At 45.3% G+C, this 13804-nt stretch overlaps 1 protein-coding gene across 4 annotated transcripts in view; it reads left to right on the forward strand.

Annotated features, from left to right (window-relative positions):
- AUTS2 (activator of transcription and developmental regulator AUTS2) overlaps positions 1–8499 on the forward strand; it is a 1196629-nt gene extending 1188130 nt beyond the window's left edge. For all 4 annotated transcript variants that reach the window (XM_077141005.1, XM_077141006.1, XM_077141007.1 and 1 more), the window contains 4 exons: positions 1938–2015; positions 3011–3094; positions 4384–4606; positions 6908–8499. In XM_077141005.1, coding sequence (XP_076997120.1) covers positions 1938–2015; positions 3011–3094; positions 4384–4606; positions 6908–8156 — 1634 coding nt within the window. In that variant the 3' untranslated portion in view covers positions 8157–8499. The remainder of the gene's footprint in view (positions 1–1937; positions 2016–3010; positions 3095–4383; positions 4607–6907) is intronic.
- The last annotated feature ends 5305 nt before the right edge of the window (positions 8500–13804 follow it).

Here is a 13804-nt window from a genome sequence, read left to right on the forward strand (position 1 = left end):
TTGAGGGTAGATGAAATTTGCCAAGGTCTCGGGTTTTTCTCTGACAGTTCTGTCCAGGGACATATTTGAAGGCTCTGTTACCATGGCATCTAGGCTCTGAGGCAGGGCTAACACGCTAAGAGCAATTTTGGGAGAGAAATAGAGAGATTTCTCCCTGGCTTCTATTTGAGCCAAGCGATGAATTGTCTTCTTTTGCTTCAATAATTCTGGAACTGCAAGTCTCCCCTGGGGGCCCTGGGCTGAGCAAAACTCCAGTCTTCATTGAAGCAATAATTAGCTTGTACTCCACGGATGGTGTGTAGACAAAATTTTATTTACCTAGCAACATGCTAATGCTTAATGAATATGCTTTGTGGAGATGGGGTATCATTTTTGCACTTCCCTTGTGGAGAATAAGGCTCCATCTAGGGCTGACTAGTGGGTAAGCAGTGTCTTCCAGTTCTGAGATGCCCTGCCTCTGTGACAATGATCTCCTATGCTGGTGGCTTCCTCCACAAACCAGACACAGCAGGCCCTGACATACCAGGGAACAGCAATCCAAAACATAAATTGATTTTTAATAGGATGTAGAAAGGGACAGCCCTCCTACATTTAATCTGTTTTCCTGAGGGAATTTATATTGGTTTGTAGAACCTTAGCCAAAATGCAAGGGATTGAGGAATGTTATTAGTAAATTCATTAATTCAGGCTCTGTTTATACTGCTATTCTGGAACATAATCTTTTTTAGCATAGGCAGTGTTGGATTTTGCCCCCAAATGGTTATTTGGCGAAAACTTTTGACTGGTATGTGTAATTTGCACGTACTTGTTAAATTCAACCACTTTCATCTTGCTACTGGGCATTAATGCCTGAAGTAAACTAGAGATTTCTTTAGATGACCTCTGCAAATTTCTCATCCACAGCAAAGCCTGCTTCCCAGAGAGCCTGCTTCTCATCTGTTAGCCTCATATTACCACATCAGCTTGATACCCAAAGCTTTTAGAAATAGCATCCTTCCCTGAGTCCCATGCACATACGCACACACCTCTTGCTTGCTTGTTTTCCCTCTTTCCTTCCTTTCCCAGTTTCCATCAAGAAAGGGATTTGAGGTATTTTAAAGAAATGCTTATCATTTAAGGCAAAATATGAAGTGAAAGAGAAAATGTACGCATAAGAAAAACAAAGTAAAAATGACCACTAAATTAGACCCATGTTCTCTGGCAGGTGGAGTAAAAATTAATATAGTCAATGACAAGATTTTGGTATGCAAAAAAATATGAGTCAACTTTTCCTGGCAGGGAAAATTGAGAGAAATCAAAGGACTCCATCTCCCACAACCTAAAGTAACTCCCCATTGATGAGTTTCTTGGGGCTGTGGCTTATAAGGCCCTTCAGAGTGGGTCCAAAAGAGCTACCACTTTCTCAGGAGGAGGGTTCCTGCAAGACCCCACATATGCAGCTTCCTGACAATCCCCTCCTGTGTTTCTTCAAGTGAGAGATTTGTCCCATGAGATGCTCCGTCAAGAAAGTATTCTGTGGTCAAATGTTCCAGAACCTCCTGGAGAGTGCATGGGCCTGCTAGCATAGCCTTCAGTAAAGATCCCTGCTGGACACGTCTGACCCAGTATTCCCCCAAACTTACTTGGTTATAGAAACTTCCCTGCCCTCTCCTGACAGTCATCTCCATGTGCTGTCATCTTATAAAAATAATAAGTCTCTTTGATGATGACCAGCTCAGCGTGGAAAGGGGAAAGGGGTGGTTTATTTTCTGCTTCCTAACATGAACATTTCATTGCCGTCTGTGTTCCTGCAGCAACGGGGGGACCTTAGCCATGTCCTTCCTTTAACATGCGCTTTCCGGGAGGGGCGGGGGGTGGAGGCCTGAGCGCCCGGGAATTGGCTGCATTGCAGAAGTTGGCTTCGTGTGAAACCTGACTTGGTTTGTTTGACTTAATAGGTGCTGCACACCCCACTGGGACCCCTTTTGGGCCCCCTCCTCATCACAGCAACTTTCTTAACCCTGCTGCTCACCTGGGTGAGTTGTCCATTGATGATGATAACGCACGTGGGTATTTTGGAAAACCTTTGCTTATTGCATTCCAGCTGCATTTCTGGCAAGCGGGTGACAGTCCAAACCACTTCACTTACCACTTAGGGACGTGAGCGTTTTCTATGCCTGGTTCTTTCAGTAGTGGCTGTGCTCAGCAATGGTTCTGTATGAAGTTCCTGATGGTGTGTGGGTGAAATCTCTGCATCGGCACCTCAGGGAATCCAGGTTTACAACAGCCTCTCCCTGGCCCCTTATCCAAGGTTACCTCTAGGAGGTGGAAGGCTAAGACAGTGTTATGGAGAGACATTATCCATGGTTTTTATTATTTCACATTTCACTGTGCTATTAATTTATTTCCTTCTTACTGTGCTATTATCTCTCTTTTTTGAAACCTTTGTCTATTTGGTATTTTCTGCTAAGTATACAAGCCGTTACAGGCAACGGTGTGCTCAGTGACAGGTTATGGCATATGTGTGCATTCAGAATTTCCTCCTGGAAAGCTTTGTTTTTATTTATTTATTTATTTATTTTACATGGGCAGGCACCGGGAATCGAACCCGGGTCCTCTGGCATGGCAGGTGAGAACTCTGCCTGCTGAACCACCGTGGCCCACCCGAAAGCTTTGTTTTAAGATGTGGTCTTCTGACCTCTTACTACCTACAGAGCACATTCCTAGAGAGAGGAGATACTGGGCAGGAAGGTGTAGCTTAATCTCTGTTTCCCAGTGGGCCAGAGAAGAGTGGTTCAAAATGCACAGTTCTGAAAAAATAACCCTCATAAGTATTGTCATAACTCTCTACCTAAATCCAAATGCATTAGAAGCCTTTTATAAAAACTGCATTGGGAAAAGTGGGAAAGTTCAAGTCTGGATATAGAAAGGGTGAAGATCATCCCCTGACTTCCCCAGTAGCCAGGAAGCTCTTCTGTACCTTGCTCTGTAGACTCTGGTAACCACTCCCCCTTCCCCGTCTTGTTCACAGAGCCTTTTAATCGGCCGTCCACGTTCACGGGCTTAGCAGCAGTTGGTGGCAATGCCTTCGGTGGACTTGGAAATCCTTCAGTTAGTAAGTACCTCCAGCTTTTTAAAAACCTGCCTTGAATTGTCTGTCCCCTCTGATCTGTGTATGGCCCAGACCTTTCTAGGCTATGAGCAGAGAAAACTATGCTCTTAGCTAACAAATGTAGATTATATTATTGCAAAAGCTGGCCTAAACAACAGAGCTAGATTTAAGTGTGCATTTACAACTAAATGATTTTAATAAAGTATAGCGCACGTTAATATGCTACTAAGGGTCAGGAATGGTAATGTGGTTGGCTGAACCCCAAAAAGTTTATTTTTGTTCATAGTTTCATCCATATTCCATCTCTACTCTCCAAGACTTTGGCTATAGCACTCATTAGAAGTGAAGACAATTTTTAAATTTCACCTTGACTTTGACATTAGTGGGATTGAAAACAAAAAAATACCAGGCTCAGGATAGTCAAGAATTAGCAACATTTTGTAATTTTATTGTATTCTAAGGAGAAGAACTTTTTCTCCATAATCTATGAGGCTGGTGTAATTTTCTAGTACTAAAATTTTTATCTAGGGCAGACCATGGTGACTCAGCAGGCAGAGTTCTCGCCTGCCATGATGGAGACCTGGGTTCGGTTTCTGGTGCCTGCCTGTTAAAAAAAAAAAAAAATTTATCTAAAACTGGAAAAGACTTACACCAACTGTTTGTGTTCTCAACATTGTTTTGGTCACTGATTGTTCAACTTATTTTCTTTCATGCTATGTATCATATATTCTGGTATAAAAGACATAAAATGCAGCTCTTAATGTGCCATTATGGTACAATATTTATTTAAAATATAAAGTGGAGACCTTATGCAACTATTTAGGTCAGTGGGCCTGTCTGATCTCTGCCCTTTATTTTCGTTTGGTAAAGTTGTGAAAGAGTAGCAGTCATATTAACAGAATTGTCTGGGGAGAAGATACCCATGAATTCTACTCTGAATTAATCCAAATTACACCATCAAAATACACCCTTCTGCATGCTTGGAACTTCTGCATGCCCAGATGTGTGGATTAGGCCATCTTTAATGATCTGTTCGGACGCGTTACATTATTTCCCCTTCCCCCATTGCCTTGGATTGGGGGACAAAAAAAGAAAGCTATGTGAGCTACCTTGCTAGAGTAGGACAAGAGTTCCTCTAATGAATTTGTTAATCTCCTTTCCTTTTCCAGCTCCCAATAATATGTATTCATTTTAACTCTGAATGCTGTTAAAAGTTTTTTGGTAAGTACCTTCATTACAGCAGATTCTATAATTTTTCTTAAACCTTTTTGTTCTCCACTTCACCATTTCAGCACCCAACTCAATGTTCGGCCACAAGGATGGCCCCAGTGTGCAGAACTTTAGCAGCCCTCACGAGCCCTGGAACCGGCTGCACCGAACGCCTCCGTCGTTCCCGACCCCTCCGCCCTGGCTGAAGCCAGGGGAGCTGGAGCGCAGCGCGTCCGCTGTAGCTCATGACAGAGATAGAGATGTAGATAAACGAGACTCATCTGTTAGTAAAGATGACAAAGAAAGGTACGGAAAGACACCGCTCTCGAGTCCCGATGGGGGAGCCCACTCTGTGCCAAGTACCGGTGTGACCAGCTGCCCACCCTCCCTGCCCCAGCCTCGTGCTTGCACTGACCCCAGAGTCTTAGCGCCTTCACCAGTGAGCTCCAGCCCCAGCAGCCCTCAGATGAACCCCCAGGACCCTGTATGATAGCGTGGCCACAGATGACAGCTAGAGCATAGCAAAAGGGTCCTGACTTAGAGGCAGCTGTATATTAGAGCATCCAAAGTTCCTGTGAGCAGTAGCGTATCCAGAGAGAAATCTTTCTGCAAAGCTAGTGAGTTGGAGCTTCGGACTAAACACACACAGCATGAATCAATACCATATTTGCTTTCAAGTTTGTGCAGTCCATTCAACCATCCATAGGTTTTTCTCTCTTCTTTCTCTCTTTTTGTTTTCTTTTAGAAAGTCATGTTTGCATTGCCTCATCATATTTTTTCTCAAATTTTGTTCAAACTCAAATCCTGGGGCTTACAGATGGCTAATATTATTTTACTAACCTAGACTTAGAGAAATATCAATAAGCAGTTATAGTTTTGGGTTTTGTTGTTTTTTTGGTGGTGGTTGTTTTTGTGGTTTTAAACCAGTGCATAATTATTACTAACCATTTTTATCTCCGTATACCTGTGAAAGAAGTAGCCTTGACAAGAAAAACGTCTCAGTATTTTTTTCTGAAGAATGTCATAAGCATTTTTGACAAGGTACTTTTATTTTTCTTTCTTTCGGCTATTTTCATTTTGAAAGAACTAATAAGAAAGGAATGCACAAGATATGCTTCATAGAAAAATACCAAATAGCAATTTCCTTTTAGTACTTATGATTGCAAATCTTCTTTAATTTTTCTTGTGTATGTCATGTGTGTGTGTGTCTCCTAGAAATGTAAAGAAACTCACCTTTGCAGGCTGTATCTGTGGCTGATTAGTAGATATTCATCATAGTCCATCCTGCCAACTGCTTTTTTTCTTATAAAAGCAAAAAACCAAATTTCCTTGAAGGCATTATGATAAAAAAAAAATCTCTTAACCAACGGGAGAACCATTTCCAACATTTGGCTTTGAAGTTTCACTTGACATGATGAGGTGCACCTCAGTGGGTGGCCCCCAAGCATCTTCTCTCTTGAGACATTCTATTGCTGAAGGGAAACAGCCAAACTTTTCACTAAGGGGAGTCAAAATGGCCTCTTGGATTAAAGCCAGGAAACTTAAATAAAATGCGCTCACCTTCTGTTCTTGCCTTTTGAGCAGCTGGGCTTCTTCTCAGCCTCTGCATGTGGATTGGAAACAAAATTTAAGGGGGGAGGGTGGGGAACCCCTCAGTTGTCTCACTGCAGGCAGCCTCACCACCTGGCCCTGGCAACATCAGCTCTGTCTTGGGCTGGCCCCAGTGCTTGCCTGATTCTTATTCTAAACTCTCCAAGTTGAGCCTTTTTTTCCCTTCTATTGCTTTGCTTTTCCCACCTAGTACTTTTAAGCCCCCATCCAAGACAGGTCTCTCAATATCTCGTTTCTCATTTTTGTTCATAGACGCTCTTCAACATTGTTCTCAGTTTCCCCCATGAGATCTTCTGTTTATGGACCTGCTTTTCCTATTGGCTTTTCCTCCATCTTCTCATCAGGTTTTGGCTTTCTTACCTTTCCTGATGCAAAAGTACCTTTTGTAACCCGAAGTCCTGAAACTGTGGTTTCCTTTCAGACCTCCCCAGTGGACGGCGTGTCTTGGAGATGGCTCTTTATTCTAAAACTAGTCATCTGACCGGAGTGTCAAGTGCAAAGGGCACTTGTAATATTTACTTTGAACTTTTTCTTCCACTGGCCCTGTGTTGCCACATTTGGAAGGAAAGTCCTGTTTGTCTTTGGGCTCTCAAATGAAATAATGTTGAGAATCTAGACACACGGACTGCATCACTCCATCCTTGACTCAGTGGCTAGCGTTGGTCCGTTTCCCGTCCGGCTCTCTGCACACCCCTTCCTCTGTGATCCTGACTGGGGCGTGTGGCTCTTAAATACAGGCAGAACAATTGTTTCCCCTCAGACGCTCCCACCCACCCTCTTCCTTAGTACTTCACCCCCATAAAGCTTCCTCCAAAATATAGGTAAGTAAGGCCAGGATGGCCAGTTTTGCCCTAGAAAGGGCATGTCCAAAGGCCTCAGCGGCGGTGGGAATTAGACCCAAGCCCGTCCTTTTCACACCACCATTTCATTGGCATCCCCTTGCCAGGTCAACAAACCCATTTCACTTGCTTCCTTGTTTCCCTTTTCCTTCTTTAGGGAAAGCGTTGAGAAAAGACACTCCAGCCATCCTTCACCAGCACCTATCCTCCCAGTGAATACCCTGGGACATAACCGCAGCTCTGCTGAACAGATCAGGGGTCATTTGAACACTGAGGCTCGCGAGAAAGACAAATCCAAAGAGAGGGAGCGAGACCACTCGGAGTCCCGTAAGGACCTGGCCGCCGAGGAGCACAAGGCGAAGGAGGCCCACCTGCCTGAGAAGGACGGGCACGGCCACGAGGGGCGGGCCGTGGGCGACGAGGCCAAGCAGCTGGCCCGGGGGCCATCCCCCTACGTCCGCACCCCCGTCGTGGAGAGCGCCAGGCCCAACAGCACCTCGAGCCGCGAGGCTGAGCAGCGCAAGAGCGAGCCGGCCTACGAGAACCCCAAGAAGAGCTCCGAGGTCAAGGTGAAGGAGGAGCGGAAGGAGGACCATGACCTGCCTCCAGAGGCCCCGCAGACCCACCGGTCTTCGGAGCCCCCACCCCCTAACTCCTCGTCCAGCATGCACGCGGGGCCCTTGGCCTCGATGCCCATGCCGGTGGGGGTGACCGGCATCCACCCCATGAACAGCATCGGCAGCCTGGACAGGACTCGCATGATGACACCTTTCATGGGCATCAGCCCCATCCCGGGTGGAGAGCGGTTCCCCTACCCTTCTTTCCACTGGGACCCCATACGGGACCCCTTGAGGGATCCCTACCGAGAACTTGACATCCACCGGCGAGACCCACTGGGCAGGGACTTTCTGCTGAGGAACGACCCCCTCCACCGCCTGTCGGCGCCCCGGCTGTACGAGGCCGATCGCTCCTTCAGGGACCGGGAGCCTCACGATTACAACCACCACCACCACCACCACCACCACCCTCTGTCTGCGGACCCGCGGCGGGAGCACGAGCGTGGGGGCCACCTGGACGAGCGGGAGCGCTTGCATATGCTCAGAGAGGACTACGAGCACGGCCGGCTCCACTCCGTCCACCCCGCCGCCCTCGACGGACACCTGCCCCACCCCAGCCTCATGGCCCCCGGGCTCCCCAGCATGCACTATCCCAGAATCAGCCCCACCTCGGGACACCAGAACGGACTCCTCAACAAGACCCCTCCCACGGCAGCGCTGAGCGCGCCGCCCCCCCTCATTTCCACGCTGGGGGGCCGCCCGGTCTCCCCCAGAAGGACTACTCCTCTGTCTGCAGAGATAAGGGAGAGGCCTCCTTCCCACACCCTGAAGGATATCGAAGCTCGATAAGGAGAGGATAGGAGCTCACAAGAGGGAGAAGAAGGCATCCGCAAGCGCAAGGCAAGACGTGTAGCGGAAGAGACTGAGAACTCTTGCATCAGTGACACAGGCCTTTGGGGGGGAAAAGCCCCCAACTCTTCCCCTTGTAAAAAAATGTATAGACTCAAGTGCAGATTTTGAAATGTTTTTGTATATTATATGTTGAAATTTTTCAGACCTTTTAGCCAAGTCATCTGTTCTCATGTCTCCTCCTCTTTTTTGTTTCTTGTATAAAACACTTTGATTTGAACCAAAACAGTGAAGATGACAACACATACCAATTTGATGAGGATTGGGGAAAAGCAAAACAAAACACAAGTCCACACACTCCATCATGCAAAGCTCTTTCAGATGAGAAGGGAAGGCCGTGTACATAGTTATGTAAAAAAAAAAAAAGAAAAAAAAAGATTGCTTCATGAGCTAATGGTTCATATATGCAAAAGGGTAAGATGAAAGCTTTACTTTGTACAAATGTAAATAGATAAAGATTAAGTAACATAATACATTAATACTTCTTAAAAATGTACTATTTGCAAACTTAATATCAGTGAACACAGTCCACTCAGGCTGTGTTCCCATATATTGTTATAGACAGCTAAACCCTTCAACTATGCAACGAATGTTAGGGCTTTTCACAAAAGCCTGCCTAACTCAAAGGAGCCTTTTCAAATCCATTTACAACCTACTTAAGGTCATATTTTCCCTGAACAAGCGCTTACGTCATATGACTCTGTTTTCCTTGCTTGTTTTTTTTCAAATGGAGAAAACATCCTCTTGCAGATTGGACCCCAGGCTGGAACTTTGCATCTGAAGTTGCTGCTTGTGGGCTTTGCAGGGGGCACAGGCAGCCCCAGAAAGGTAACTGAGGACATTAGCAGCCAGTGCCAGGGAGGATGGGATTTGTCAGATGCCAAAATCAGGGGACGGGTGGTGGTGTCTGCCAGACACAAACTAGCCACCGGAATCTCGTCTCATCAGTCAAGTGATTCCATATACACCTCATTTGGGAACCATGCCTTTTTCAGTGTGTCCTATTTCATACCTGTACACACTTCTTTGTTCTGTAATGTGATTTAATTACACCAAACAGATCCTGAAAGAAAGCATCAAGTTTTCTCAGATGATGGATATGTTTTCACTGTATTCAGTAACTGGTGAATTTAAGGTACAGATTTCCCATGTGACTCACTGTATTCCAGTTGATAATAAAGCCCGAGAAGAGGCGTTCACAGGTCAGCCTTGTGGCGCTGTCGGGAGTTACAGAGGGTGAAAGGTGGCAGAGAAAAGTCTTGTGTGTGCGTGTGTTTTTAAGTTTGCATCAATCTTAATGTCTCTTCATAATACTTTTATAATACATTAAGCCTCTTGTCTACATATTTGGAGAGAATATGACTTTACTAGCAGAGAAATACAATATATCTTGTCTACTGGACTGTAAAATATATGTATGAAATAAAATTAGTTCCATTTGGTCTTCTAGTATATTAAAGTGCTATCTGACGTTGTTATCCTGTTTTTGCAAAAAAAAAAAAGTTAACTACAGACCATTGTTTCTAATAAGCAGAGAGATCTATTTTAGTAGTAAATGGAAGGTTTAGTTGTGAGCTTCAGATTTTGTGAACTCCAGATGTTGTGCGGTGTTTTGTTTTTTTTTTTAAACAATGAAAAGAGAAAAATCCAAGGAATATGTACACTGGAACTGTAGTGGTAGCTTTCAGTATTGTAAAGAGATTGTTCTATACAGACCTTTTTGCTGTTTATCCTGTATGTAATAAAGTCCTTTCTAGATCCTATGTGAAAAGAAAAGTGAAGCGACTGAATCTTCAGCATGTTTCTCATCGGCGGAGACTTCTTGTGTCATGTAAACTGTGCCATGTTATTAAAAAATGTGAACAAAGCTTCCAGCTGCTTGTTTGTGTGAGATGGCCCATCCTTCCCGTAGGGAAGAAGCTGTGTTTGTGCAAGACCCGGCTCTTGAAAAGAAACGCCCAGAACCCAGCCCGTGTGAGCACAGAAGCTGGGCACAGTGGCTGGCTGCCCTGCCTAACTCATTAATCCACCCGCCAATTAGTTTCTGTAAATGTTTTGTTCTGTTTTTAATGTTCTAAACAAAACACTGAAAGTCATGGGAAGGTGCTTTTGAATTTTGTAGATGAATGTACATGTGGTCCAAGTTAGCGAGTGCTGCTTGTATCTCAAGCCTGCATCAAAAGGCAGCATTTGCTTTATTTGCATTGATGAGAAAACTGGGCCTTTGGTGAGTTTTAACTTGCTTGTTTTGCAGTTTTTTTCCCATCTACTTTTTCTGTGTCTTGTGGAATTACTTTGCCAATCCTCATCAGCTTGCAGACTTCTCCTGTCTTCTAGACTCTGTTTTGTTCTTTCAGGATGTAAAAACTGTTAAATTTTCTTGTGTCCATGTGATGAAATTGCTTTTTGGATGACATCGTTTAGGTTGGTGCTTGTGTCTTACTAGGAAAAAAAAAAGACTTCCTTTGTCCTCAGAAGACCATGTTAGCAGGACGTGTATCTGCTGAACAGGAATTAGAAGTGGAAGCGAACAGAAAGCAGAGGCTCTGAGTTGATGGTGGGAGAGTGCTTTGGGCTCCCGTTGCGCCACAGGGTAGATTGGGAAGCCCTGGGGCACTTGAAAAAGATGCTCCTGGCTAGGACATGCACTTGCAGGTTTTAAAAGCTAATAGGAGGAGGAGGAAGTGAGAGCTGGAATAAAGGCTCCTGTCCGTTCAGCCCACTATGTTTATGTCAATCCCTGACTCCCAGGCTGGAGGAAAATGACTTGAAGAAAAACTAGTGGGTTGGAAAACATGATAAACACTGTGCTGGTCTCAATCCAAGCAATGTTGCATTCTTGGGACCTTACAGACACCAACTCTCAGTGGTGTCTGGATTTGCTATTTCTGGCAGACATCACTGCTCCATTGTACACCTATTTTCTTGTCGCCATCTGCAATGTCAGAAGCGTAGAAGGGTCTGACTTTCAAACCTGCCACAGTATTTAATCCCTGGGGCTTTATTCATCTCAACCTTTGCGTATTTTCTAATGATATTCAGCTCCTTGGCAGTGATGGGTACCAGCACCAATTTGATTTCCTGCTAACCTATAGATGCGCTAATTATCTCCACTATCTTTGACTGACAATGATCTTGTTACCTGCTAATGGTACATGACAAGTAAAATAGCGAAAATAATGATGCAATAATTACCATTTTGGATGGGTATTTGCAGCAGCCTTTGCTGTTTATCCTTTTTCTGCCTCAATCAAGGTGGATGAGAGGAAGTAAGATGCTATTGTTGGTGTTCTATATATATATATGTATACATATGGAGCATTGGAAGTTTGGCGGAGTTCTGCAGTGCAGTTAGCCATGCCATTCTGAAACGTGTAAGACCTCTTATGTGTTTGTATCCATCCTGAAAAACAAGCCCGTTAAAGGAATGAGAACAAGAAACATGACAGCCTTTTCGTATGTCTGTACATGACCTAATGCTGTGTGCAGTCCCAGGGTCTGGAAATTGCGGACTGGCTAAAGGCAATTCCAGTTGCCAAACTCAACCTCAATTACGGTGTCATGAAGGTTCTTGCCAAAGATTTGCTGAAATATTTGGCAGGATCAGAGGCTGTGGGTGGGTCATTGCAGAGTTTCTAACTCAGTTTCTTGGTTCCAAACCTGTGTTTCTCACCTGGTTGGGAGAGAAGGGTGAATGGACTCTGCTTGGAAGCAGAGACTGGCTGGTGCACCCAGGGTGTTGTCACAGTCTGAGTCTCGTCTACTCCTCTACCTAAAATTTTCACTGGCTCTCTGATGCACGCAAAGTGACATTTGGCCATTTAAGACGGTATTTGAGGATCTCCCCCGCGTGGTCTGTAAAGAGCACTGGACCAGAAGCCTTCATCAGCCTGTGTTAGTGTCCTAGCAAGGGCACACAGCAAATGAACCTCAGTTTACATTTCTGTAACTTGAATTTATTGTCCAGTATTTCAGTCTTGCAACTCTGTTTTTGTAGCTCTGTTGGGCTCAGAAGACTTTTAAACCTGATTTGCTTTCTCACAGCCTCCACCGAGGCAGGTTGAATTACCTTTCACCATGCCTCCTAGCAACCCGTGTATCTGCAGAATCCCCTCCCTCTTCCCACAGGTCCCCCACCTATCCTAGCCACCCTATAAAGTCAAGTTCAAAGGCCATCTCCATAAAGCCTCCCCTGATGGCCTCATTTCAAGGCCAGCCTTCCCTTCTTTGGAACCTTCCTAGGGCTTCTCTATCATTCGGTTACTCCTTGCTCCGGGATTTCACAGGACCAGTCTCCTCTCCATTACCGGGTGGTCAGCCCTCAGTGTGTGTCCCAGCCAAGGCCCTTACAGATGACCCAGGCAGGCAGAGGCCACACCCAGGCTACTTCAGTGCCCCGAAGACTGCACAGTGCCCTGGCTAGAAAGCCACTAGAAAGTCCTTTCTGCCTAACCCACAGAAGCAAATATGTCACCATCCGCTAAACACACACACACACCTGAAGCAACCCTGATGGGACAATACTTAACCCTTGCTATACTTGGCTGTGGACTCTGATTTTTTTTTTCCATCCTCTACTAATTCCATTTTTAAAATGCCGATTCCAACCCAGTACCTTTCACAACTTTTGTGAATTATGCATCTCAATTCCCAATGTCTGGGAAGAAATGCTCCAGGTTTTAAAAAAGTGAGATATGCCCAGGCTGAGGATCAGCGCTGCCCTCTGCCCCCATCCCACAGCTGCTCTCCTATTTTACTCACCAGCTGCCCCAGCAGACTTGTACCTGGTCTCTTTCCCTAATAGCCTTTTATGCTGCTGCCAATTCTGATGACCTTTCCCAGCTTCCAGAACCGGCCTCATCTTACGGAAATTGCCAGACCCGAGCCAAGACTTCTCATTTGGTCCTTGAGGCCCTATACCTTCATCTTCCTCATGCCATTCCCAACAGCTACTGGACACTCAGGCACCTCTTTATCTTTGCTCCCTGCCCACCCCCCCCCACCCCCCGCTACCCCTCTCCACCTGGCAAACTTATTGGTGCTTTGAGGCTCACCTTAAAAGCCTCCACCTCCATGAAGTCTCCCTGACTGCCCCCTGCCCCAGACACAATTAATTGCTTAGACCAAGCTACCAGTGCCTGGGAACTTGCTAGAAAGGTAAATTCTCAGACGCCACCCCAGACCTACTGAGCTAGAAACTGCAGCTGAGGCCCAGCAGTCTGTATCAACAAGCCCTCCAGTTGATTCTGAGGCACCATCAGGGTTGAGAACCACTGTTGAGATGATATATAAAGGCCAAGGGAAAGTTCTGGCCAAAAGCTAAAAAAAACAATCAGAAAACAAAAAATACCCCCTGGAAGAGAAGCTGTTTTCTCCTTGGCTTTTCAGTCTACTCCTTCATCCTGCTGGATTGTAAAGAGGTTGTAACCTTGTTAGAGCCAGAAGGACGTTTTCTGCTCCAGGTCTATCCTAGTTCCTTGCTAGTGTAGCCTCACTAAATTCATGCATCATCAACAGCAAAAAAATGGGCAGAAGTTTGGATGATGGTAGTAGCCATGGTTAAATGAGAGCTTTTTGCATGCCAGACA

This window comes from Tamandua tetradactyla, chromosome 23 (assembly GCF_023851605.1).
Source record: "Tamandua tetradactyla isolate mTamTet1 chromosome 23, mTamTet1.pri, whole genome shotgun sequence".
Classification (NCBI taxonomy): domain Eukaryota; kingdom Metazoa; phylum Chordata; class Mammalia; order Pilosa; family Myrmecophagidae; genus Tamandua; species Tamandua tetradactyla.